The sequence below is a fragment of the Solanum dulcamara genome, chromosome 4 (genome assembly GCF_947179165.1).
Source record: "Solanum dulcamara chromosome 4, daSolDulc1.2, whole genome shotgun sequence".
NCBI lineage: Eukaryota > Viridiplantae > Streptophyta > Magnoliopsida > Solanales > Solanaceae > Solanum > Solanum dulcamara.
In genome coordinates, this window is record NC_077240.1 from 528,125 (window position 1) to 555,313 (window position 27,189).

Sequence of the window (27,189 nt, forward strand, 5' to 3'; positions counted from 1 at the left end):
TGTAATACACATTTCATATACTTTCATTCAATTTTTTTTAAAATGTTCATGTTATGTACAGATGAAGATGTTGCACGAATTGCAATTTAACAAGTTTTATGTAAGGTTGCTGCTTATATAAATGGTATTAGTTTTATTTTGAAAGTTCAAATAAACTTCTTTCCCATGTGATCTCTAATTACTCTACTTGTTCCTCCCTTACTACATTACTAAAATATTGTATATAGGTGAAGAGGTTGTTGATCTTAATGCAGTTGAGGCGCAACCTAATAGTAGTGAAGCTAACAAAGGTGAACTAGATAGTGGTGCATTTACTGATGCCAATGCGGCAAAGAATTGTCAAAAAACTCCTCAAACGCTTGATGACTTCATGTTGTGTGCTGAAGATCTTTCCTAGATTCGTAAGGCAGAAGCATCATATCTAAAAAAAAGAAAGCCACTGTTGAAGAAAATAAAAGGAAAAAGAAAGCCATTGTTGATGAAAATAAAAAGAAAGTGATACCGAAGAAGCGTGGAAGAAAAAAATTTCAGGAAAGTCAATTAAATCTCCTTATATATAACATTTTAAATCTGGAGGGACTTTATGTGTAACACATCAAATATTTGAGATAAAACATCATTTTTTACTTGTAATCGGAGTAGATGATGAATCTGATTTGATAGATTCATTCACTTTGTGGCTTTATACGGGTACAAAAAGACATAATTTATTTATGTTTGCTATTTTATATGTCAAAAATTTTCTTTAGCTTAAATGAGTTAACTGACTGAAAATTTCATTTATTTTATGTTTTAAAGGGGAAAAAAGCTTACCCACATGTTGTTAATGTCCTCAAGACAGTATTTGAATTAGGTGTTTGCAATATACAAATAAAAGAATAATTTTTCAAATTGACACATTCTGGACAAACATGAAGTGATGAGGTTAGTTATGTAAAGTCCAGTTGAACACCCTCATTATTCTGAATCAACTTCTTCTCCTATTTTTCTTTCATGATTTATATCCATGGCGATTATTGCTACTTACTATTGAAGCATTATCTGACACTTGACGTCATTTTTTAATCTTTTGCAACATCTTAATGTCATTTTTTATTATATTAAAAAGAAAGGGAAGTATGAAACTAACAATAATATTCGATTTATAAATACTGATTGTTTATTCAAAACAAAGATTGCTCAATCTTATTTTCAATTTTATGAAGATCATGAAAATAAGAAGAAATTTAGAATCAAAGCTTCTGATGCTATTGTTGAGTATATATGTGGATGTCGTTTGTTGGCAAGCACCCCATGGGACAAAGTGGATTATGTTCTCTTTCCAGTAAACATTAAAGAGGATTATCATTGAATTGTTGTTGTGTTTGATATTATTGAAAAGTCTTTGAAGGTGTATGATTTATTTTCGGCTTTGGGGGTGGGGTAAATTATCTGGCTCAAAACGTTGTTGAGTGTGGTCAAGTTCTATGATAAGTGTCCTGAATTGAAGTCATCACCTAAATACAATGAAAAAAATAAGTTTGAGCTCATTGAATCTAAGTTCATAAGTGAAGGGATTTCAAGACAATAAGAAAATTCACTGTAAGTTTAATTTTTTATCAAATAGATACTATATTTTGTATTGGTCTTATTAAACTCAATAGTATTTTTATAATGATTTTATATTTTAAATTTTGTAGGGACTATGGAGTTTTTGTGGTTGCATTTGTGGAGTTAGTGAACAAGGGCTAGGTTATTGCAAATCAACAACTAAGTGCACACAGTCTCCGAATGAGGTTTGGAGCTCTACTATGAGAATATACAGTGAAAAAGTAAAAGAGTTAATATGACTATGAAAACTAGATTGTCTAAAAACAGTTATAGCTAGTGTATTAGTTAGGTTTTGTAGATTGTTTTGTGCTATCTTTTTTAAGGTGATTTTTGTTCATGTAAAATACACTTTTAATATAGTTTTTTGTTCATGTAAAATATATCTTTTTTTTAATAATGTAATACATAGCTACGTTAATTTTAAAGTGTTGCGGTAGTGTTATCAAACTGAAACTTGCATTATGAATTAATGTTGTGTTGAAAACGTCTTCAGTGTTCTATAGACCACAAAAATGAAACTTAAAGTAAAAATGAATTAAACTTGAATGGAAAAATGAATTACATACACATTAAAGTTGAATTAGAAGAGATTTAGATACGAATAAAAAGTGTAGCTAATGAAAAAACCTTTAGTGATCTATAAAACACAAAAATGAATTAGACTTAACTAAAATTATTATATACACATTAAACTTGAATTAGAATAGAATTAGACACGAATGAAAAATGTAGCTATTGAAGAAGCCTTTAGTAATATATAAAACACAAAAATGAATTATACTTGAACTAAAAATGAATTATATATACACTAAAGTTGAATTAGAAAAGAATTAGACATAAATAAAAATTATAGCTAATGAAAACGCCTCTAGTGATCTATAGAAACACAAAAATGAGTTAAACTTGAACTAAAAATGAATTACATACACACTAAAATTGAATTAGAATAGAATTAGACACGAATGAAAAATGTAGCTATTGAAGAAGCCTTTAGTAATTTATAAAACACAAAAATGAATTATACTTGAACTAAAAATGAATTACATATACACTAAAGTTGAATTAGAAAAGAATTAGACACAAATAAAAATTGTAGCTAATGAAAACGCCTTTAGTGATCTATAGAAACACAAAAATGAGTTAAACTTGAACTAAAAATGAATTACATACACACTAAAATTGAATTAGAAGAGAATTAGACACGAATAAAAATTGTAGCTAATGAAAAAACCTTCAGTGATTTATAGACCACAAAAATGAATTAAACTTGAACTAAAAAATGAATTCTTATAGTAAACTAATGACCTAAAACAAATAGAGTTTATTCTTTATTTCAAATGTCATTCTTTATTCTTAATCCAAAGGCCTAACATTCTTGCAAGTCTTCATATTGTGACCTTGTTGTCCACAATTGTTGCATGTTATTTTTGATTTTTTAAATCGATCTTCTCTTAATTGCGCGTGTCTTTTATATTTTGGCCTCCTAGGAGGTCTCTTTTCAAGTGTTGGAAGTATAACCTCTTCAAGAACGTGTGTGGGTATATTTCGGGTGCTTTCATCTGGAAGAGATTCAAGTAAAACTGGTATGTCAACAATAAATTCTCTCTTATGTAGTAATCAGAGCAATATTTTTCATAACCAGTGTGTTTTGTTGCTAAAACAGCCAAAGCATGTGGACATGACAGCTCATCCAATTGAAATCTCCCACATGTGCATGTACGTTGTTGAAGGCATATCGTGAATCGTGTATTACCATCAAGTACTGTATGCACATATTCATTTGTCTCCCTAACCTATGAAAAATAAGAAAAAATATAAGCAAGAGAGATGTTAGATGTGAATTAGAAGAAAAAATATTTAAAAACGATAGCCCGGTGCACTAAAGCTCCCTCTATGCACAGGGTTCGGGGAAGGGCCTGACCACAAGGATCTATTGTACGCGGTCTTACCTTGCATTTCTGCTAGATGCTGTTTCCAAGGCTTAAACCCATGACCTCCTGGTCACAAGGGTCAAGTACTGTATGCACATATTCATTTGTCTCCCTAATCTATGAAAAATAAGAAAAAATATAAGCAAGAGAGATTTAGATGTGAATCAGAAGAAAAAATATTAGCAAAAAGAAATTTACATATACCATATTCTTAATTTCTCCGATGCAGTTTTGTTACGTTGTAGAATTTTTTCATACTTTTTTCTAAGGTAAAATTCTGAAAATGTTGACTTCGACCTGTTATTGTTATTCTATTTTTGAACAAGTTGTCTCATCAATTCTAAGAGGTGCAAGACTGTAAGAACTTTGGCATGTCTTGTTCTTGAATTGACTAATTCTCAATGTCGGATGTCATCATCCAAGTCCTATTTACCTGAGCATGAACACGTGACCATTTGTTGTATTTAATGTTCAGCAAATAGTCTTTAATCCTCTTGTCTATCTTCTCAATAATTGTCATATGTTGATTAAACTCTACCATGGTGTATGTTTTTGCCATAAAATAGAATAATTATGTTACCTTTTGCTGACTCTTTCTGAAGTTTTTCATTATGTTTTGTAATAAGTGTCATATACACGCGAAATGAGGTATTTCATCATAGACTATTGAAGTTGCCTTAATAATGATTGCATGCCTATCCAAAATGATACACATCTCTGATCTTTAACCAAATGCCTCTTTGAATAGTTCAAAAAACACCTCCAAGATGCATCCTTCTCTGATTCAACAATGGCATAAGCAAGCGGCAGTATACTCCCTGCATCAGGTATAATGTTTAATACATTTTTGTTTCATGCATAATACACTTTTAACACATAGTGCAGACTTTTAATATAAATTAGAATTTCCTTTATAGAACCACTAGTATTGTATTCGAAAAGTCTCACTGTAACATCCCCTAAAAACGTTGTATACGGTGTTTCAATTTTAGCCTAAACATGATACAGTCTATGTATTTTGGGCATAACTTTTCATAGAAATATTCAAATTGAGTGATTCAAATTTTTGAGTAACCACAAGATCATTACCTACAACTTTTATGAAGATCATATTTTAATAATCGGAGTTTAAGTAGGTCAAATAAATTAATTTTTGTAAGGTAGGATGCTGTGACGGAAATGAGTGTTTATAGAAGAAAATTCATATCTCACTGTAGGTTTATCCAAATTGGTTGATTCTTAAACGATATGAAACTAGACTTCTATATCTACAATTCTTATGCACCAAATCCTAATAAGGAATTTATCTTATTCAAACGCAGCTCCCAAAAAGAGTATTCTGTCAAAAATAACTCATTTCACCTACCATAGAAAGATCTAGATATATTTGACATCACTCATAACATAAATTGTCCTCCATTTAACATCATCCATGACATCAATATATTCCACTAAATTTTCAGATTTTTTTTATAATTATTTTATTTATTGTTAGGTCCCTCTTTCCCACCTATAAATACCCACCTTATTTTCTCATTTTATTCATCAAGCTTTCTCAAGCAAATCTTCTCTCTATACACTTCTTTACACATTCTCAAATATAGTTTTAGTTCTTAGTAGTGAAGAAATACTATTCCGGTGATTCATATACTCCGGGTAGTACACAAAACGTTCCGGCAAGGAGAGAAGCTAGGACTCAAGAGTGTTCATTAAGTCTTTCGGTACCAACTAAAGCTTTGGTTTCTAGGTATGTAAGGCTTCAATGAGAGTATTCCTTCCACTCTCATGTCTAAATTATTTTGATTATATGATAAATTATATTTATTTTCTTTAAGCTCTACTCTAAGTTATGTGTGTGTTTATCCATGGGTTCTTCCACCCATGTAGTCCAAAAACTCTTTCAATTAAATATCTTGATTTCAAGTAATATTTTCTTATGGTAAATTCTTATTTTTACTTAATAGTATGAATCATGGTTAAACTAATGATTCTTGCTCTATTTTGATGCAACATAATTTCATATATATGAATTGATGGTTTACAAGTAATTCCTCTATTTATCTATTTAAAGGCTCTTGAAATTCATGGTGGGTTGTTTAAAGCATGATTTTTAATTAATGGATTTCAAAGTATTTATGTATATTTATTTACATACATATTTGCAAGTTAAAGTGATTTGAACCCACCTAGTTTTACTATGTTTTTAATAAAGTTTGACTTGAAAGCTTTGACTCCAAATAAATATTTATGAAAGCAATATCTATGATCAAAAAGAGAGTCTTATGAAATGAAAGAATGATGAAATAATATGAATGATGGATTCTTTGTGCAATAAGGACAATTCTTGCATATTTGAATTATCAAATGTTTTAATGAGCTATTCTACCGAATATGATGTTTGAATTCTCAAGTTATATGCTATGAATATTTTGAAGTATTAAACTATTCTGTGGGATTGACTTAGCACCGAATGAGGCATTGAGGTGGTATTCGGTAAAGGAATCCTAGTAGCAACCCCTTGTCTCATTAACTATGTGCCAACATAGGAGCCCTTGTAGGCTTAGGCTAATGGATCCATAAATAGCCCTTAAAGTTAAAGTTAAAGTAATGAATGAAGTTGACGGAGTTCTACCTGGCAAGTAGTCTCCCCGGCCAACGTAGGAGGTTATGTTGGATTCCATGTAATAGCTCGCATGGTCTTAAATGTCGGTTATGGTTATTTTCCCACAAAATGAATGTTTTAAAGGATATCCATATGATTTATTATGCATGTATTACATTATGTTCCATATTACATAAATGTTATAATATTTCCTCAATGTTCATGCATCATTATATACTTAGTACATTCAAAGTACTAACGCATACTCTTTTGCCTACATGATATCACCATGTAGGGATCGGTGCTCCTCCTCGTTCTCCTCCATGTGGCTAGTTGATATTCCATTGAAGACTACTTTTGGTGAGTTCCCATGTTCCGGGAACAATACTCCTTTATCTTTCTAGCTTATGATATGTTAAGATATTTTATTATGGCATTTCTTCTATTATGATTGAGGGTGAGCTAGGAACTTGTCTTAGCCCCATTAAATCTAATAGTTAGAGGTATTGTTGGACATATGTAAGTTGAAGATTTATTATTATGATTTCCGCTTGTCTATTTATCATCATTACCTATGAAAGGCTAAAAGAATGCTAAGAGGCTTGTTTGAGGTACTTTCGGGTTCCTCATTCGCCATGTCACGTCTAGGCCCTAGGCTTGGATCGTGACACTCACCTACTGCATCTAAGGTATTAACTGTTAGCATTGTCCCTTTGTATGCTCATTTTAGAAAAGTTCCATCAACAACTACAATTGGTCTACAACTCCCATCCTTTTATCGATGTAAACAGAGCTACAAATGCATATAGGAAATGGTCATTCCCTGATTTGTGCAATCTTATATAAGAACCAGGGTAAGTTGCCTCTAGTATGTGGAAGTAACTTGGCAACTTTGCATATGATTGATCTAGATCACCTCAGACTAATTCAAGAGCTTTTTCTTTAGCTCTCCAAGCTTGCATATATGTAAGCCGCACACCATAATCTTGTAATATGTCATTTTGTATATCTCTTGGTATGTAGTTGGCATCTGGATCAGTACATTTGGCAAAATAATACTCCCAACAAATGTCTTGGTTGCTTGTCGTTCCAATAATGAATTATGTAGCAACAAACACATGTGTTTGCTTTCAAAATCTCTAATAGCGAACAATTGATATTTATTCACGCTTGAAGCGCGTAAATTTCAATTATAGTTTTCTCTGAGGCATTGTATTAAATAACTGTTGAAATTTTTTTACTAATATACAATCAATAATATAAACTAACTTGAATTTGAGTCTTACCATGTTGAGCTTGATCTCAATGTCTTGAGTTCAAAGGGTTTAAGAATGGAATGTCTTTTTAGTGCACTAGTAAAGACATATTTGTTTTTATAAACTTGATCTTTCTCAAAAAAAGATTGATTGGGGTTAATAATGATGTCTGGTTGTATTTCTTCTTGCTCATTAATTTTCTCACATGATCCAAAGCCAATTAACTATAACGTATCACCGATAGCACTAAATACATTAGAAAAGCATGAATTGTGTGTAATCCTTATATCTTCTGAAGTGTCTGAACATAATAGTGGAATTCAGATGGAATCATTCTCTAAGTTGACCGATTCAGTTGTTGTGACACATAAAAGGTATTTTGACATATCTCTATGTTCCTTTTTGATTTCAGCATACACTTTTACCCCCATATCATTATGAATTTGAGTTGGGTAAGACCTTTCATCAATCTTATATCTGATTTCAACTTTACTTGTTGATGTGTCTATTAACAATTTAGCAACAATCATAGAAATGAGGCTAGCAAATGTTGAATCGGTATTTATCAACACGCCATCTGTCAAGTAATTAATATACTTGTTGATAGAATCCCATCGACCATTGAAGTAAAGCAGCACAGCCAGATTAGCCATATTTTTCTCCTGCATAATTTTTTGTTGAATTAGAAGAGAGTTAGACGCGAATGAAATCTATAGCTAATGAAACCAGCCTTCAGTGATCTGTAGGTCAAAAAATGAATTAAACTTGAACAACAAAGATATTAAACACATATTAAACTTGAATCAGAAAAGAATTAGAGACGAATGAAACATGTAGCTAATAAAATCAGCCTTCGGTGATCTGTAGTCCACAAAAATAAATTAAACTTGAACAACAAAGATATTACACACACATTAAACTTGAATTAGAGACGAATGAAACATGTAACTTACAAAATTAGCCTTCAGTGATCGGTAGGCCACAAACATGAATTAAACTTGAACAACAAACGTATTATACACACATTAAACTTGAATTAGAAGAGAATTAGATACGAATGAAACATGTATCTAATGAAATCAGCCTTCGGTGATCTGTAGGCCACAAAAATGAATTAAAATTGAACAACAAAGGTATTACACACATATTAAACTTGAATTAGAGACGAATGAAACATGTAGCTAACAAAACTAGCCTCCAGTGATCTGTAGGCCACAAAAATGAATTAAACTTGAACAACAAACGTATTACACAAACATTAAACTTGAATTAGAAGAGAATTGGATACGAATGAAACATGTATCTAATGAAACCAGCCTTCAGTGATCTGTAGGCCACCAAAAATGAATTAAACTTGAACAACAAATGTATTACACACACATTAAACTTGAATTAGAAGAGAATTAGACACGAATGAAATCTGTATCTAATGAAACCAGCCTTCAGTGATCTGTAGGCCACCAAAAATGAATTAAACTCGAACAAAAACTGTATTACACACATATTAAACAAGTAAACAAGTAATCATGATAAACGTAGAAACAGAAATAAACTTTTATATTGAATCACAACTGAATACAAATCATGTATCGCTAATGAATTAGGCATGCAATCTAATTCAAACCTTCAAACAATTAAACATTCAACCATTCAAACCTTTAAGTAATCACAGATCTCTACTCAGAAATTACAATTCTTTAACTGATTCAAATCTGTATTTACCTAAATTTCGCAATTCTTCTGCAATAACCATCGAATACACACCACTAAATTCCAAAATTGGAGTATTAATATTGTAGAAAGTCGTGGTTGAGAAGTTATGAAGGTAAGTATTGCCCTAATTTTGGAAAAAATTGTGGGTGAGAAGATTGGAGAGAATATTGGTGTAGCAAATTTGGAGAAAAACAGGGGAAGAGAAAATCGCAGATGAGAATTTTATAAGAGTAAGGACCGTACTTAATTTAATTCAAACAATTTACTATATATGATTAAAATAATTATGTTGTTATATGTGGTAAATATTACTTAAATATCGTACATTTAGGTGATTTACCCTTTTCAAAATATGAATAAGAGCCCATTTGGATGGGCTTAAAAAAGTGACTTTTATGTATGAAGTGCTTTTAAAACTTTTAAGTGCTGAAAATTATTTTTATAAATAAGCAGTTGAGTATTTGGATAAAAGTGCTTATGCTGAAAATAAGTTATTGATGTGTTTGGCAAATAAGTGCTGTTAAGCACTTATTTTCTGTCAAAATGACTGAAATACCCTTAAAGTTGTTAACACCATAATAAAGTTGATTCAATCGACGGCGAAAGCAGTAGCAGCAGCAGCGGTGGTTTCTCGTTGAACCACCACCTTTCAAATGCCGAATTAGTACTTTTTGCTTTCACATCCTTGGCGGGAATCGCATTTTTCCGCCGCCGTTATTTAGTTAAAAAATTCAAAAAACAACCGGCTGAATTTTTCAAAGCTAAAAGAAAATTGCGTTATCACAGTTTTTACGATTTTCTCACTCATTGAAATTTGTTCAAAGATTATAGTAATTTGTTTGTAAATGAAAGGTCTCAAACGAAGTCGGACTTCGTCGTTTTCAAATTCACCTTCACCATCTTCATCTTGCTATCTATCTCTCCCTAAAATTGCTCGAAAACTCAGCAACATTAGGAAAAGTTAATTAGAGTATCAAATAATAAAAGTGCAAAACAAAAAAATGAAGATATGCTGGGCTTTAGCTGAGAGGGAATTTTGGAAATTAAAATAAAATATAAGGGATATAAAAATCATTTTCATGGTCAACGAAAATAGCTTTAAGCCCTCCAAAAAAAAGTTAGTATTTTTAACTTTTTATTTTTTGGTGACTTTAAGAATTTTATGGTTTTAATTTAGCATTTTAAGTTGATAGTCAAACACCACAATAAGCTAAAAAACCAACTTATAAGTCCATCCAAACGGCTCTAACCCGTTCAAAAATGGATCATTCGGGATACGCTATGACTCGAGCTTAACCCGCCCAAGTCATCATAACTTACATCTGCCACGTAGGCACAAAACCTCGAGCTAGGCCGAGGGTTTATTTCTTCCTCCAATAGTCGTTTTGTCTCAGTTGATGCTGCAGCCATGAAGCTCCTTAGAACCCTCTCTGGTACTACTCTTCTTCCTCATATACTGATTGCTGTTCCATCACCATTTGATTGAGTTTTTTTTTTTTTTTCAAAATCATTTTTTCAGGCCCCAAAAATCTACTCGTTCGGACTATTGGGCGTCGATACTTCGCGGCCTCACCGGAAGAGTACGGCAAGAGAAACTATGCCAACAATGAGCCTGAATACACCACTGTTATTGGCTCTCTTACTGCTCAGAGAAAGTAATTTTCATGATTCCCTACTCCAATTGATTTGAGATTAAGGCCTACATGATATTTGATTCCAATTATGCTTACTTATTATATGAATTAGGAATTTCTTGTTGAGGGATGTTTATGAAGATATGATGCTCGATGGAGTAAAGCCGGAGAGAGATACATTCCATTCACTTCTTATTGGAACCATGAAAGGTGCTCGCTTGCAAGATGCTTTCTTTTTCCGTGACGAGATGAAAGCTATGGGCTTGGTCCCTGACGTATGTATCCTTCCTAACCCTTCTTCATTGCTACCATATCTTAAAATCAATCTTTTCAGACCCCCCGGTATTTCATGTGTCTTGTATTACTCACTTTTCATATTTGTATAGAGCCACAATTTGTGCTGGTTGATTTATATGTAGCTTTAAAATTATACTAACAACAAGGCTCTGCCAATATCACAGGTTGCTTTGTACAATTTCTTGATATCTACCTGTGGAAAATGCAAAAATTCTGAACAAGCAGTAAGCGTATGTATCCTTACTCTGTCCTGCAGGGTCTTCCTGCTTTATTATTCTGAAATTATCAACAATAATAGGATTCATTGAAATAACTAATGTTGTTTTTCTTCTTTGTAAGTAGCTCTTGGAAGAAATGAAGAGATTTGAAGTCAAGCCTACTGGACAAACCTATATCTGTCTCCTCAATGCATGTGCAGTGGCTGGTCGGGTAGACAGAGTGTAAGAAAGTTGCTCAGTGGTTGCAGCTGTATCTATTGCTAATACACATTTGGTCATGCCTGCATGTGAAGGCATATGCTGATGTCTGTTTAGTTAGTTGCATGATTAGATCCTAATTAGCACCATGATATGATTAGACTTCATTTCACTGAAGAACATTTGCTTACTCAGTGAAATGATATTCGATTAATGTGCTCTACTGGATGTAGAGCCTTAAAGTTTCCTGCAGTCAACTTCTCTGTGCTCATTGTTGATGTTTCATGTCATATTTCATCTAATCTTTTGAAGCATGATGTTTTGTGGTTTATTTTCTGCTGGATTCATAATCTTTGTTTACTCCAGCATCTGATTGGCTGCCCTTCCAACATTGCAGGTATGCAATTGTTCGGGACATGACTGCTGCTGGTCTTGGTCTGAATAAATTCTGCTATGCTGGACTTATAGCTGCTCACAGGAATAAGGAACCTGTCACAGATGATGTAGCTTCCAAGGTGAGCAACAAATGCGTCCAATGTGCTTTTACAAGTTTTCCATTTTTATTTTATTTTGACTTATTTGATTTTGTTATTTCTTGGAGTAGATTATTGAGCTAGTTGAGCAGTCCAAGGGTTGGTCAGCAGTTGAAGCTCCTGGTGACATTCCTGTAAGGTCCATGATGAGCATCTCTCTAGAAGAACTTTACAATATCCCAACTGCTGAGTATATTTTTCGGCGTGGATTTTTGGATAAGGAATTGACAGTTTATCATGTTGCATTTCTTGCCTGTGCAGACCTAAAAAGTGTGGAGGTACCGTACTTGACATCCACTAAAAAGATCATTATATGTGATTCAGTTTTGCTTTATTAGATATGGCCCAAATCTTTCTGTTAACTTTTCCTTTAAATTATCGTGCCATACACTTGGCATTCATTTAATTTAGACATTCCAATTCAACATGTTATCTGCAGTAAGCAAAGTCAGTCTTGTTAGGGATCAGATCAAGGTTGAAGGTATTATTGTCTCTACTGCAGTAAAGTCATTGAAGACTTTGGTAATCAATTTTTTCAAAGTCTTTTTTCTTTGACAAGCAACAAACATTTTCATGAAACAAAAAAAATCAGAAAGGTTGTGCTTTGAGTAATGAGTTACATCAGGATCTTTACGAAAGTGACAATATCCTTTTCTGTCTTGGGAGTGTAAGCCATAAGGAATATCATGTGCTGGAGCCATTTTTACAGTACCTGATATTGCATTTCCATACCATTTTTTGATTTATTTTTTTTGATAACCGTGGTGTTGGGACCACCTGACGCACCTAACTAATTCCACAGGTTCCTGGTACCTCCCATCAGCACAGGTAGTGGGTAACTCTACCAAGGCTTGAACATATAGGAATAAATCCTCTACTGCTTTTGTCTTTGCTGAGAATAAAGGTTGTTTTTTTTAACAAAGGATGATTGCTAGGGGTGCAGGTTGGTGCTTATGAGTTTCTTTTGTTCAGGGAAGATAGCAGTCCTTGATAAGTTGGTCTATCATTGTTGTCAGTGTTTAAAGAACTACATTAAGCTTTGTTGCTTTAAATATCTCCTTCTGTCTCCTTTTGAGTTTTATGAAACATGGTCAACCTAGATGTGAGAAATGGGTCCAGGATAAAATTTTGGACAGATTCTTGGATTGGAGATGATTGCCTAATGATCAGATATCCAGATCTGTTCAGATGTTCTCTAAAAAAAGAGGGATACATTTCAGATTTCTTTTCAAGTTCAGGGTGACATAGTCTTAGGTGAAATCTAAATGATTGGGAACTGGAAATTTTTTGTCAGTTGCTTCAGCTGTTGGAATCAGTGACAATTGATCAGAATAAAGAGGATAACTTGATTTGGGTCAGCAGCAAGGATAAAAGATTTTCAGTCAAAATTGCTACAGATTGTTACTTCAACAGGTTGGCCATAGTGTGTATCAAAATGGCCTTGGAAGATGATTTGCTCCAGTTAAGGCAGTCTGCATTGGTTGGACAGCAGCAATCAAGGCATGTTTAACTCGAAACAATTTGCAAAGAAGGGGGTTTTCTTTATGCAACAGGTTTTATCTATGTGAAAAAGATCATGAAATTATGGAGCATTTACTATTTCATGGTAGCATTTCTAAACAATGTTAGGAGCTCTTTCTAAATATTGCTGGTATTTCTTAGGTCATGCCTCAGACAATCACATGTTTACTGGAAAGCTAGCAAAGCCAAAGAGGCTCAAGAAATATGAAACAAATATGGAAGACTATTCGCATTTGTATATTCTGGACCACATGGTTGGAAAGAAATAGTGCATGTTTTGAGGGTAATAGAAGTCACATACCTAGAGTGGAAGAACCAATGTTTGGATAATGTATTTTTGCGTAATAGTAGTACGATAGAGATTATGGACCAATACTTGGATTTCTTGTATCTACTGGGTGGGAATATGTAGCTTTGTCTGGTTGGGAGGATGCTTCGTCATGTACTGCTTATGTACCATCTTGGTACTTTATTAGTAAAATAAACTTTACCTTATCAAAAAAATGGAACATGGCCAACCTTCATAATTTGGCAATTCTCTGTTTGATCTTATGTTTCTTCTTCATGGCAGTCGATCGATGCACTTCATGAGATGCTTAGCAAGGATGGTAAAACACCTGATGGGTTCATTTTGATGCAAACCATGAGGTATTGTATTAGATCCTCCTTTCAACTGTTTAACTTTCTTGTAAACCTCACAATCCTTATAGAGGGGAGAGTAGAACTCTAGAAAGTATTTAAGCAACTTGAAACTGCAGCATTAAATTGTTAAGTTATACATAATGTAATTGCGTCACGAGGTTTGTCAGAGTTGGTTTCCAGAGATGTTGTGTTCAGTCTAAAAGTTTATTGACATTGGATGAGACAGGGTGGTCCCAGTGTTATAAGGCTCTATGAAGATAATTCTAAAGCTTTTTTTGTTTCCTTCATGGTAGGTATAAGCTTCATAGGTCATGACTTTGTTGGTGTTGTTCAACTGAAATTTGAATATAACCTGTGGACCGCTAAAAAAGCACATATTTTATTTCCATAAGAAGAGCAAACTCTGTGAACAAGCAGTACCTTCAGAAATCCTTTGCAATGAAATGGCTCTACGGAAATCTACTTGGACAGTGAGCTTTTGATCTAAGACCTTCAAGCAAATCGAGATGAAACAACTTACTTTTAATTTGTAATATTTCGTTTTCCTCTATCAATATCTCTAGGTAAGTGTAAACACTTATACCAAGAGATAATGATGTAGAAAGCAGCACCTTGATTAAAGGAAAAGAGGTGTTACATGTTGGTATAGGGGATGGCTCAAGTATTATTCAGGACGTTTGCTTTATGTCATTTAAATATGTAATCTGTGTTTTACTTCTAGAACATAGCATTAAGCTACTGTCAAACTTGCAACTTCATCATGACTCCTTGTACTGTTATTTTGGGATCTCCAGTTGAGTGTAAACCATTAAACTATGTTCACTAGATGTTCCTTGCGTCATTTGTTAAAGATACACTCTAACAAACATTTTTACGAGTCCGTTATGCATCCAATGTACTCTGGCAATCTGGGTGCATAATCCAAGAAACAAGTAACTGAAACTTCCCAATTTAATGGTATTTCAAGTCTTATCTGTGAATGAGGAAGTCAACTACAGTTCCAATCTATCTTTGATTCGTTGGAAAATGGTTAGAGAATTTTTCATAGTCTATAATTCTTTTCTTTTGGTTCTCCTCCATGTGTTTGTGCAGGTGTTATCTTCATTCTGGGGACCTACAACGTGCTCGGAAAATTTTTGAGGACTACATGAGTTCGGGAAAACCACCTATGTTTGAATTCTATTTGGTAAGTTCCAAAATACATTTAAGCTGCAATGTAGTCTTGCCCCGGAAAGTTGGCGTTCCATCACAACATAACACCACCATATTTAGGACTTTGGACTCTACTCTATCTTCTGGCAGCTGTCATCTTAACTCATGTATGGTCTTTCTTTAATTATTGGATAAAGAACTCATGCATGGTCTCTTGAAGGGATTTCTGCCATGATGGAGAGAAACAATTTAACTGAGCTTATAGGAGTAATTAAAGTTGTTGAGTAGGAAACTTCTCCAATCTGATTCTCGTTTCAATTTTTATTTGGCTGTAGGCACTTGTTGAGGGAGCAATGGTTGGTTACACTCCTGAAGGGATGCAACTCGCTCAAGAGACACTGGTATGGTGTGTTTGACTATGTTATAGCAATTTCACATTATGTCAGAGTGGATTCCATTTGATAAAGTTTCTCATTTGTGCAGGTAAATATGAGCTCCAGGAGCTTCTTCCTGGATCCTAAAATGGGAAGTGATCTGCTTCTTGTTGCTGCGGGTGAAAAGGTGGGAAAGCAGAAAGGAGAAACTTTTAGCCCTTAGCTTTCTATTACATTTCTCTTCTACCATTGCAGAATATTGAGTTATTTGATGCTGTCTTTACTCTTTGCAGACTGGTGGGTATACTGCTGCCAATCTGATATGGGACATGATGCAAGCTCGTAGAATGACACCATCATTTCCTGCTGTTCAAGCATATCATGATGGCTTGAAGGTGAGTTTTCTTTACTTGCTGACAGATCCATTGGTTCTTCCATCACACTAGTGAAGGACAATAGTTTAGATTAGGCTAGGGTTGTAGATTGCAAGCCGCTCTTAGATGCAATAGACAAAGTTCTTGGTTGTCCAACCATTCATTCCCAAGTATATTCATGCCTAATGGTTTGTCTGGATCAGCAGTAAACTGCATGTGCTTACATTCTTGCAATCAGATTTTGTTGAATGGGTTGATATAGAATGGTGCAAAACCTGTAAGCTCTGGTCCACCAGGAATAATTTCTTCAGCCAAGATGCATCTGGAAATACGGCATTTTCCTTATGGTGTATGTGGTCATAATTTTTGGTTAATATCTGTGCATCTCAGGTTCGGGATGTACCAGCTGATGATCCAAGACTGCAACTAGTTTCTCAAACCTACAATACTCTGATCAAGAGGTTTGGTGGGTGAGGAGCTGGTATGGGAGCTGGACGACCGTAGACTTTGACTGAGGCCATTGGGTTCTTTTGTACCCTAGAATGTCTGTCTTTTCCTTTTATTCCATAATTTGGCCTATTTGCTCACCCAAGTCGAGCAGATACACAGATTAATTGACATTGTTACGGAGGTAATGAGATTTACTCGCAATCTGCTAGTCACACTTTTTCTGGACTACATAATGCCTAGAAGATGTATAAACACCAAGTCTTTCACTAGTATTTTTTATGAATTTATAATTTCTAGATTAAGGTAAAATTTATACATTGAAATGTTGAGAAAACAAAGCGTTAATCATTTAGACAACCTCTTAATATTCAGATTTAAACATCTTAATTTTAGTATGCATCTTAATATTGAGATATATGTTCAGATCCAGATGTTTGTTTCAACTATAACTCAACTATTTTTATGGGTTATGTAACTGCTATATTAGCTAGGAAATTATAACGTAAGCAATAATAGAAGTTATGTCCTGACGTCTTAGTGACGAAAAATGAAATTCATAAATATTGGCGCCTCGGATTTCTTCGGAAGAAAACTTTCCATGTATGGATATTTTAAAAACTAGATTTCTAATTGAACGCATCCAGCGCCTCTTCTGCCGGTAAAAATGGTTTTCATAGCGCACAAATTGGTGACAGAATCACAGCTTCAAATGTTGGGCCCTGTAAATTCCAAGTGCACAATTAATTGTTTTAGTTGTTGTCATTTAACTAGAACCTGCTTCATAATTTTTTTTACAAGCTTACCGTTTTGGGCAAAAGATCAGCGCATCTGAAACTTGCTAACTTCATATATTCGCCTATGAAAGTGTAACCTTGTGATAGTCAAACATTAAAGATTTTCGCTTCATATTTTATTATGATTTGCAAAGGGAACAAATTCATTGAACGCCTTTTTAATTTTTTCAAGTCTACACTTTAGTCATGCATCAAAGACTGAACTACATGTAAAAAATGAACTGAAATTTTGCCTTTTTTGTCAAAATATAATCATTTTATTTTTCAAATTTCAATACATAAATCTACTCCAAAGAAGTTCAATTTAAAAGATAAGTTCCATGTAGAACAATCATCAATCATCAATTTGTTAATATAACAACAAAATCTAACAAATTCATTTAAAACCCCTTTTAATATGCTCAGTCAATGCATATTAAAAATAGTTAAAAGTTTCAACTTTCAAACATATGTGTACAGAAAAAATGAAAAAACACAGACGACGCAACTCAAATAGAACACCACATGAAATTTTTATAGAATTCAGCAGTAGTGGGCCAGTTGTTTTTGTAAGTTGGGCCGTTTAAATTCAAATTCATATTAGCCCCAAATTGATTCAGGTTAATACTTAGGAATTAGGATCAAGCCATTTTGAGTTATAATTAATTGAAACTATTCCAGAGTGTTCTATCCCACCAATTTGAGTGGCCGCGAAATTGCTGCGGCGGTGCATTCTCTTCTAACTCTAAATAAGTAAATTAGGTCTTGTAATTGACAAATTGTGAATTTATATTAAAATAGAGTTTTTCCTTTCTCTTTATATTGCATCTCTTTTATCTGACTCCGCCGGCAAGCCTTGGCTCCTTAGTATTTTTCTTTGTTTCTGTTTGGGTAGTATACTTTGTTTTTTGCTCCAACTTCGCGATGATGATATCTTATTGTTCTATTTCTTTTTCAGTTCTTTTGTTTGAAAACAATTATTAAATCCTTGGTAATTAAACTTGATTTCATTATCAAAGTGATCATGGAACAGTACAGCTGAAAGAAGGATCGTTGGACATTATGCCCCAACAACCTCCTGGCGATATAAACAATGTAACTTAACGGAACTTAACCAACCAACAATTATTATAAAAATTGTACCACACTGGATAGTGATTGTGGTTCTCCAGCCAAGTAGCAAGAGTTACTCTTATTTAATTGTTTATATATATATATATATATTTTATTTTCATAAATTCTAAAAAAATATTGTGATAGATCATAATTTAATAATTGTTTTTTTCTTTTTCAATTGACAGTATAATAACTCTTTGTAATATTTTGCAAGAATATATAAATTATTGTACATCACATAAAAACACAAATGTTTATGTATTATGCCAGTCATGTATTGATCAACTTCAACTTTTAAATATCTTAATATTGAAGTAGTCTGGGAACAAAACTCTGTTTTTTTCTTATATAATATTTTGTAATATTTTAAATTACAAAAATCAATATTATAGTGATTGTTACCTTTAGAAGATATTCAAGGTTAAGATATTTAAATTTAATTATTTGATAATTTATTTAGTTTGAGCTTGAAGTGTTTAATTAAACATTTCAAAGAATTGAAGACAATCTTACAAAGTCAATATTAAAATATGATTGATTTAAATTGAAGTGAATTAGACAAATTAAAAAATAAAAAGTAACTGTAATAATAAATAGATAATTTTTATGGGATAATTGTTGTTATACCTTAAAAAAAAAACTATTTTCCATTGAATACCCTATTACTTTCATACCTCTTATTTTTAACTATTTCGCTCATGTGATATCAAGCAATTTCGCTGAAGCGCTGTTTCTTCCTTCTTTATACGAAAGTATATTATACTTTGATGGTATCAAGCAATTTATCAAACAGTATAATATACTCTGATGATATCAAAGAGGAGCAGTGATACTGACGTTAGCATGACGTCATGCACGAAATCAAAAGGAAAAAAGTAGGGTAAATATTTTGGATCACGAGTTTATTAAAAATAAATAGTTTGGATTGGTTTAATTTAAATAAATGGTATTTTACTTAAATCTCATAGTAAAAAAACTCAATTATAATTTATTCCGACTTTTTTGGTAATTAATCGAATTCCCTTTTTTTTTCTAGATTTTTGATACATACGAATGACGCTGATACATCGCGATTTGATACATAAGTCCTCTTCATGATACATCGCTAGTTGATACAAACCAAATATTGTAATATCAATAAAACTTATGAATCAGCTTATAACACCTAATATATCATGAACACAACAAAAATAGCAGTAAAACTTATGTTTTATAGATACATTTTGTGATTTGTTTGTATCAACTAACTAGTGATGTATCATGAAAATGACTTATGTATCAAATCGTGATGTATCAACATCATTTCTATATATCAGAAGAGGTATTTTTAAAAATTTTACAAATGATAGGGAATAATTGAAAATATAGAAATATAAGGTGTGTAATTTGGTAATTTTTTCTTAAATAAATAGTTTCATAATTGGTCGTGTAATTTTTCTTAATTTTTTTTTATTCTACTTTTACTTAGGGTTTCTTTCAAGTGTGCTATTGCGTGCATCTCACATTTAATATTAACATTTTACATCGGTCGAATTTATATGTAGGTATGTATCTCCTTCATCTTTTGTCTGCTCAGTTCTTTTGGTTCTTCGTTTAATCGGTCGAATTTATTTCTTTTTTGTGCATCTTCGGTATGTTTTCGTATTTGAGCGAACTGAATCTGGGGATTTTTGCTTCTTTGGAGGCCCTTAATTTTTGGCTTAAGGATTGAGCCGCCATTGCCAAGTAGTGAGTTTGGCTATTTTTCTTGCTTTGATGTGGACTTTTTGAATTTGTCAAACTAGTTGTAGTCTGCTTCTTGTTTTGAAAAATTCTGAAATTCCTCTCTAATAGCATCTCATCCTTAGGACTCCTCCCTTTAGCATGTTGCATAGCCCAAAGAAGTTCTTCATCCCATTGCATAGGGGACTCTGCTAAAAAATAGATGAGAGATGCTTTTGTTCTCCTCTTCACACAATGGGCATAACTGTGTTGCACGCTCCATTTGAACAACCTCTCCCTTGTGCTTAGTCTTCCTAGAGCAGCCAGCCTGCAGTCCATTATTGTTGCACACCATTTTCCTCCTGCTAAACTATTGAAACTGCCCCCTCAGTTGCAAGTACAGCTGCTTTGTACACATTTTAACTATATGTGGAACCCCAGCTAAGTCATAACCAGCTCACAAAATGTTTTCCAGCTTTTTGAATCTTCTGAATGACCCAAGAATCTTGTTTTAGTATATCAGAAGAAATATTTCTGTTCTTACCATAGTAACAATGTATCCACTTCACCCATAATTTATCTTTTTTGGCACAAATATTCCAAAATAGTTTCCTAATAGCTGCTTTGTTCCACGTAGCCACATCAAGTATATCTCAACCACCAGCAACTTTGGGATAACAAACTCTGTCCCAAGCTAATAGCGTCTTCTTTCACAGCTCAGTACCTCCTGTACACAAGAAGTTCCTACAAGTAGATTCAATGACTTTGATGACCTTTGTAGGAAGCACAAATATCTGTGCCCAGAAAACCTGAATTGAGAAGAGAATTGACTTTATCAATTGGGTTCTGCCTTCATGGGATAGGAATTTTGTAGTCCAGCTCTTTATTCTACCTAGCATCTTATCCATGATGGGTTGACATTGTACTATAGATATCCTTTTAGTGCTCAATGGTACTCCCAAATATCTTATAGGAAGGACTCCTTTGCTGAAACCCAGGATCTCAACTATCTCATCTCTGATAACTCAATGTTTTCTGTCACCATTGTTTTTTGGCTACTCCTTTTATTACTGATTCATCTTATTTCCTTCTTTTTTTTCAGCTTGTGTGTTTGCTATAATACCTGCATTAAGATTGAAATCCCATCATGTCTAAATTTGTAGTTGAACCAAATAAAGCTTCTCACACAGAACTGTTGTAAAATGCTTTCGATGAATGAATGAAAGCTACTTGTTTTCTTTTTTCGATAGTAGTAATTAGTAACCAAAACGACATATAATATGATCTTTCTTATTATTGTTGAAATTCTGTAGTAGATTTTGTTCTTCTGAGCTACAGAGTATTTGGTGAATCCTAATATTAGTATGCCAATGTGGTTTTTGATCTCTTTCAACTGTCCTAAGGGTTGGGGGATTAATTTTATGATTGCTAATATACATTGGAAATTATTCTTGTAGCTTTGTTGGACAAATTCCACTTTAGCTGAAGATTTATCTGTTACGCAGACCTGGTTTTCTCTTTAAGTAGTATCATTTTCATTAGATGGGTGAGAAAGATTTGGAAATTGAGGAAACAAGTCTAGCACGTTCAGAAGATGAGAGGGGAGATGAAGCTAAAACAGAAGTGCGAAAAGTTAAAAAGAAGAAGAAGTCTCTTAAAGAAGCTGTGAAGGCGGAAAAGCGTGGAGTTTGTCACGTAAGTAGAGTACCGCCTCGTATGGACCACGTGAAACTTCGTCAGGTTCTTTCTCAGTTTGGAGAAATTCAGAGAATATATCTTGTACCTGAAGGTTTTTTGAGTTCCTTGTTTATGCTCTTATATCTTCACTGCTTTTCATTTGGTCAACATTTTCAGATATATTGGTTAAACACTTCACTGTGCAGCATTTCCTCCCCCCTCCTCAGCTTGGTTGTCTTTACTAATTTGTCTTAAATACAGCTGCTGCTGCTCAAATGAATCGGAAACGGGCAGGTGGGTTCCGAGGGCAAGCATTTTCAGAAGGGTATGCTTATCTGTTTTGTAGCCTTCATTACAATGATGAATTCTGCATCTTGCATCTGCATGATTATGACATTTTTTTACCGAATGTAATTTAACTATCATCTATATCTGTAGGTGGGTTGAATTTACGAAAAAGAGTGTTGCCAAGAGAATTGCAAATATGTTGAATGGTCAACAGATGGGTAAAGTAACGTATTTATTTGGCAATGCCTTCTTTTCTTCTTGATTTTTTACCAGTTTAAGGTATTCTCTTTAGACATTCAGGCTGTTGACATAGCTCCAGCTGTTTGCTTTTATTTGGTTAATAGGGTACCATCTTAGCATCTTGCAGTAAGTTTGACAAATGTTTCTATTTTCTTTTTGAGATGACTAGTTATTGTGCTTATTACACATTTTTAGGGAAACACCAATTATTCAGATACTAGCCAAAATTTGGCTTCTATTACGAGTAGACTAACATTGTTATGTTGCATTATGCCATTTGAGTCCTAACAATATAACTTGGTTATCCTTGTTTATATTCTTCCGATTCAACTTTCAACTTCTGTTTTTCTTGTATTTTCAGTGACCTTGAGAGGTTATTGACTTTACTCTCAAATTTCTGTTTGTATAGGTGGAAGGAAAAGGTCATCATTCTATTACGACATTTGGAATGTCAAGTACTTGTCTAAAATCAAATGGGATGATGTTACTGATGAAATTGGTATGCTGTTATTTTTTTATTTATTGTGTAATGTTTCATTCTTCGATCTCCATTCACTTCTTAATCGATGCCTTACAAGCATTTTGCAGCACAAAGGCATGCAGTTCGTGAGCAGAAACTAGCTTTGGAGCTTTCTGCTGCTAAGAGGGAGCGTGATTTCTATCTTACACAAGTTGATAAGTCTCGTGCTTTAAGTTCTATTGAAGAACGAATGAAGAAGGTTAGTGATACAATTTTTAATGGATTCTTTAGCATGGAAGTAGTTGTTAAGCAGCAATGTTTTGAACTCCCTCGATTGAGTTTCTTATATATCATCTCCTTTTGAGTTTTTTTTTTATAAAGTAGTAGTTACAACATGAGACAGCTCTAGTTTTTCATCGATAAGCTCTGATGTAGATTGCTATTACATCGATTGATGTTCGAAAAAGTCTCTTTTAGCAAAACTAAAAAAAAATATAGATGTTACTTTGTGTGCAAAATAGAAAGTCTCTTTTCCTCTCGCCGAAAAAAGTATTATAGCGAGTTTTAGTTTAGGTATTCAACTACTCAGTTTCATCCTACCTTATATCTTTCACAATTTAGTAATTATAGAATATATCCTCTAACTGTTCCATCTTTACAGAAGCAAAAGGTGCAACAGGAATCTGGGGTAATTTCTGATTTCCCAAGTGAACAGTTTGCACCAAAGGTGATACGACAATTTCCCCAGAAAAAACCTGTGGCAGATCAAGCTGGGAAAACCAAGCCTAGTCTGTCCAAGGACGTTTTGGCTGGAGTAAGTTTCATTTCGACCCCATTCCTTGATCTGGTGAAAAAAAGACTTGCTAATGTTCTGATGGAAGCTGGTCTTCATTTTTTACAGGTATTTGGTGGTCAATGATAAGGGCGTACGAATGCAAACATTTCAGAAATTGTGCTTGCCAATTTTTTCAACCACATTTAATTTTGTCGCCTTCAAAAAAATTCTATTAGATGCTGGAATTATAGGTGAACCTTGAGCGAAATTTCATATTTATTTGCAGTTGATTGTAGATGTCATAGTAATTGTGTTTGTAGCCTTGTTTAACTTTGTCTAATTATAAATGAATTACTGTATTTCTCTTGAATCAGTGTATGAATCATAGTAGCTACAGTTCTTAAACTGCTAAGGACTATACGATTGTGCAGTCTCCGAGACGTATTGAGCTTAGCTATCCCGACCTTGAACCAATCTTTGATTAAATACTTAAAACGTTGATCAACTTGGCAAAGCTATATAATAACCCTGTCAAGGCAAAAAGTCTTGGCTGCTTTTCCCAAATGCCTTACAAGATAATTTTAGTTTTCAAATTAAAATTTTAGAGCAAGCCTATTGTTCAATGTGTGTAAAGATATCTTTTTTTTCAGATCTACAATGCCTCTCTTTTAGATTATTCATGTTCTTATTTCTTTGAAATTAAATTAACAGCCTGAGTGACATGTACGGAAACAGAATTCCCAAGATCCTTTTTGTGTCTACAGAGAAGATCGCCAACGACAAGAGTTGCATACTATCTGTAAGCCTAGGCCGTCATTCAATATGTACATAGTTGTATGTGACACAAGTTCAGGCATATGATAAACTTTATCAAGCCTATCTTCAAACACGCGTTCTGCCATATGATTTATCAAGAATAATTTCACAAGTTGAATGGTAATCACAAAATGGGGCATATGTGCACTTACCCCATAATAATAGCAGGCGTGAGCTATATTTTAGAAGACATGTAAGGTTTCGTAGTCGTGCTTCTGAAAACTTAGATACATGACCAGTTGCACCTCATGAGGGAATTACTTCATGCTTTAATTTGGCTCTTTCGCCGTGTAAAGCACATCACCAGACGTTGTTCGTATCTCCTTACTCTAGTCTTTATATATGTTAAATCTCTAGAAATTATCGATCCATATGAAAAGAATACCCAAAAGGTCCTTGGTGTTATGGTTTTAAACTGAGCATTTATTTGAAGATATATATATATGAAGAAGTTTAAGTAGTCTCTTCAATTAACATTTGATCAAGTCGAACTAACCAATGAGATCAAACTAAAAATTGCGACACACGTTACATGATAAATGTTCTGGAAGAAGAGATATCATTAACCAATGTTCTGGATAGCAAAAAGAATGTGAAATTACAGTATTAATATTACTTAAAAGAAGAAAGAATGGGAATTTAATTTGTATCCCTGTATATGTCTACTCAAACTGCATCAATCTATAATATTATTATATATTCTGTGATTTTAGTTCGTGTATTCACACGGATTGTTACAGTTAAGAAGGGGGAAAAAAAACTAATTAAGTTTCCAACTTCCATCATCACATGGAGAACAACCCTCTTGAGCAATGTCAGTGATTTGAACTCCAGTGTCATAAATCACTCCATTTTTCCAATCTGCTGGCAGCACTGATTTTGCCCAAATCCACTTGCCATCGTACCCTGCTGTCACTACAAACCTAAACTGCAATGCCCCACTTGGCACTCTGCTTGTGTCCCAAATTGCTCCGTGGTTTCGGGTCATGAAGTTCCAGTTCGACGATCCAACCTAAAACATGTTAACATATTTATTAATTCAATCCATTTTGACTAATTATCGAGATGGAAAAGAGAAAGTAGGTTTTTTTTTATTACCTGAGCTACATCAACACTGACAATTTCAGTTTGACCACCCTGGTAGAAGATGCTAATCGCTAGATAATTTGTCTTCTGGCTTGATTCATCTACTCGAACAGCCAAATTCTTGCCTTTGTAATCACAAGGAACTCTGTCCCCACAAAAAAAAATTAGTACTATAGTATTTGCAGCATAATTCATTCCAAACGCTTATCCATTTGATAAATTTACTAAATAACACGTATGCACATATCATTTATGTTCAATTGACCGTTTTCTTTTTTTTTTAATTATGGACTAGTACTACATGTCTGGTCAAGTGGGGCATACCTTTATGTCAAATTCTACAACTCTTTTTTTTAATTTTATGTTTTGGTAGTTGCAACGAAACCACCAAAGATTAACATTAACACAGTGTGCTGACAAGAAAATTGAGACAAGGAACGTAAAGTTCGTATCGTAGGCTCCAGTAAACAGAACAATTGTTGTCCAAAATATTTTATAAAGTCCATTTTCTTATGTGACCGTTTGTTTTGTGGACAAAATTATATTGTAATTCTGAAATATATTGTGTATAATTTAAGTCTAACCTTTTGTATTCGATATCGGCGATTCCCAATTTGAGAACGTCTTGAGCTTTTCCCTGAATGGCCATAGCTTTAAAAGCTCTGCTACTGATCACAAAATCCGTTTGGTTTTTCGTATTTAGATCAGTTACAATTACAGTTGTCCCCTGTTTTGAACAAATTTTTGGGTCCTTACATCTCACCTGTAAATCAGACAAATTTATTAGTATTCAAATATGTAACTTAACTATAAGAAATTAAATTGTTATTGATCGAGAAGTCAATTAACCTGATAACAAGCACCACAACCAGCACCCTCATTGTAAAGTTTAGGAACAGCAGCTGCAAGTTGACCTCCATTGAAGCCTATTGCTAAATTTCCATAACCACACGCACCAGCTACAAAAAAACAAAAATAGATTAAGAAAAAAACAAAAATAGGTTACTACTTAATTATAATTAAAATTAGGTAATTAAAAGAGGCTTACAGAGAAGAGCAGAAGCACTAGAAAAATAAGCAACTTTGGATTGGTGAACACAGCGATCGCAGGCTGTAACAGAGGAGACAAAAAGAAGGAAGACAAGGAAGAAAAGAGACATTTTTGTTTTGATTGAAGGATTTGAATTGTTTTGAGTTAGTAAATGAGTGAGTGATAAGGCCTTTATATAATAAGTTTGAGATGAAAGTGGGGTTAATTAATGGATGCACTGAACTATTTTTATTGTGTTTTGTTACCATAAAGAGAGGAAAGTAAACGAGTAAATAAGCGAAAAACAGGTATGATGGAATAAAATGAATATAATGCTCAATACGCGGTGAATTATGATATCTAGATTATAATGAAAGGAATAATGATAAATGACAGGGTGGGTTTGGTATTGAGGTAAAAATTTTAATTTTATGTTTGACTGATCATTTCATTATATTTTGAAAAATATGTTCTTTGGGAAATAACTTTTTTCAAAAAAAAAATAAATTGAAAATGACTTTCTTATGAGGAGTATAGAAAACAAGTTCCACCAAAGATATTTTATATTGATTGTCTATGTCTATCCCCTTGTGAATTTTCCACCAAATCCATATCCATTATAGTTACTAGGCTCACAATTAGAGTTATCATGAGTTAACTCCAAATTATTTACTAAAGGTTGTAACTTTGAACTCAACTCTAAAAGAAGTAACTTGAGGATTGGTATATCAAAAAAAAGATT

At 33.4% G+C, this 27,189-nt stretch overlaps 3 protein-coding genes across 3 annotated transcripts; 2 read left to right on the plus strand and 1 right to left on the minus strand.

The window, feature by feature from the left end:
• The first annotated feature begins 10,396 nt into the window (after positions 1 to 10,396).
• On the plus strand, positions 10,397 to 16,872 carry LOC129885271 (pentatricopeptide repeat-containing protein At4g35850, mitochondrial). Its single transcript, XM_055959487.1, has 13 exons — positions 10,397 to 10,525; positions 10,612 to 10,747; positions 10,839 to 11,001; positions 11,188 to 11,253; positions 11,366 to 11,463; positions 11,837 to 11,954; positions 12,044 to 12,250; positions 14,065 to 14,141; positions 15,228 to 15,321; positions 15,623 to 15,688; positions 15,771 to 15,848; positions 15,955 to 16,056; positions 16,426 to 16,872. The coding sequence occupies exons 1-13, from the start codon at positions 10,501 to 10,503 to the stop codon at positions 16,507 to 16,509; spliced, it is 1,314 nt and encodes a 437-aa protein (XP_055815462.1). The 5' UTR covers positions 10,397 to 10,500; the 3' UTR covers positions 16,510 to 16,872.
• Positions 16,873 to 20,125: 3,253 nt separating this feature from the next.
• On the plus strand, positions 20,126 to 23,885 carry LOC129885272 (pre-rRNA-processing protein ESF2). The gene is made up of 7 exons (XM_055959488.1): positions 20,126 to 21,864; positions 22,014 to 22,077; positions 22,191 to 22,258; positions 22,690 to 22,779; positions 22,869 to 22,999; positions 23,402 to 23,554; positions 23,642 to 23,885. The coding sequence occupies exons 1-7, from the start codon at positions 21,618 to 21,620 to the stop codon at positions 23,657 to 23,659; spliced, it is 771 nt and encodes a 256-aa protein (XP_055815463.1). The 5' UTR covers positions 20,126 to 21,617; the 3' UTR covers positions 23,660 to 23,885.
• Positions 23,886 to 24,873: 988 nt separating this feature from the next.
• Positions 24,874 to 26,636, minus strand: LOC129885273 (expansin-like A2). The gene is made up of 5 exons (XM_055959489.1): positions 26,466 to 26,636; positions 26,267 to 26,376; positions 26,002 to 26,180; positions 25,430 to 25,562; positions 24,874 to 25,343 (listed from the first exon to the last, which is right to left on the minus strand). Exons 1-5 carry the CDS (start codon positions 26,575 to 26,577, stop codon positions 25,092 to 25,094), a joined length of 786 nt encoding a protein of 261 aa, XP_055815464.1. The 5' UTR covers positions 26,578 to 26,636; the 3' UTR covers positions 24,874 to 25,091.
• Between the last annotated feature and the right edge of the window lie 553 nt (positions 26,637 to 27,189).

Coding starts and splice junctions, on each gene's coding strand:
- LOC129885272 (XM_055959488.1), top strand. CDS start 21,618: ATGGGTGAGAAAGATTTGGAAATTGAGGAAACAAGTCTAGCACGTTCA. Junction 22,078..22,190: donor GGGCAAGCATTTTCAGAAGG/GTATGCTTATCT, acceptor CTATATCTGTAG/GTGGGTTGAATTTACGAAAA. Junction 23,000..23,401: donor TTGAAGAACGAATGAAGAAG/GTTAGTGATACA, acceptor CCATCTTTACAG/AAGCAAAAGGTGCAACAGGA.
- LOC129885273 (XM_055959489.1), bottom strand. CDS start 26,577: ATGTCTCTTTTCTTCCTTGTCTTCCTTCTTTTTGTCTCCTCTGTTACA. Junction 26,377..26,465: donor TAGTGCTTCTGCTCTTCTCT/GTAAGCCTCTTT, acceptor GTTTTTTTGTAG/CTGGTGCGTGTGGTTATGGA. Junction 25,344..25,429: donor TCAGTGTTGATGTAGCTCAG/GTAATAAAAAAA, acceptor AACATGTTTTAG/GTTGGATCGTCGAACTGGAA.
- LOC129885271 (XM_055959487.1), top strand. CDS start 10,501: ATGAAGCTCCTTAGAACCCTCTCTG. Junction 15,689..15,770: donor AACTCGCTCAAGAGACACTG/GTATGGTGTGTT, acceptor TCATTTGTGCAG/GTAAATATGAGCTCCAGGAG. Junction 16,057..16,425: donor CATATCATGATGGCTTGAAG/GTGAGTTTTCTT, acceptor TGTGCATCTCAG/GTTCGGGATGTACCAGCTGA.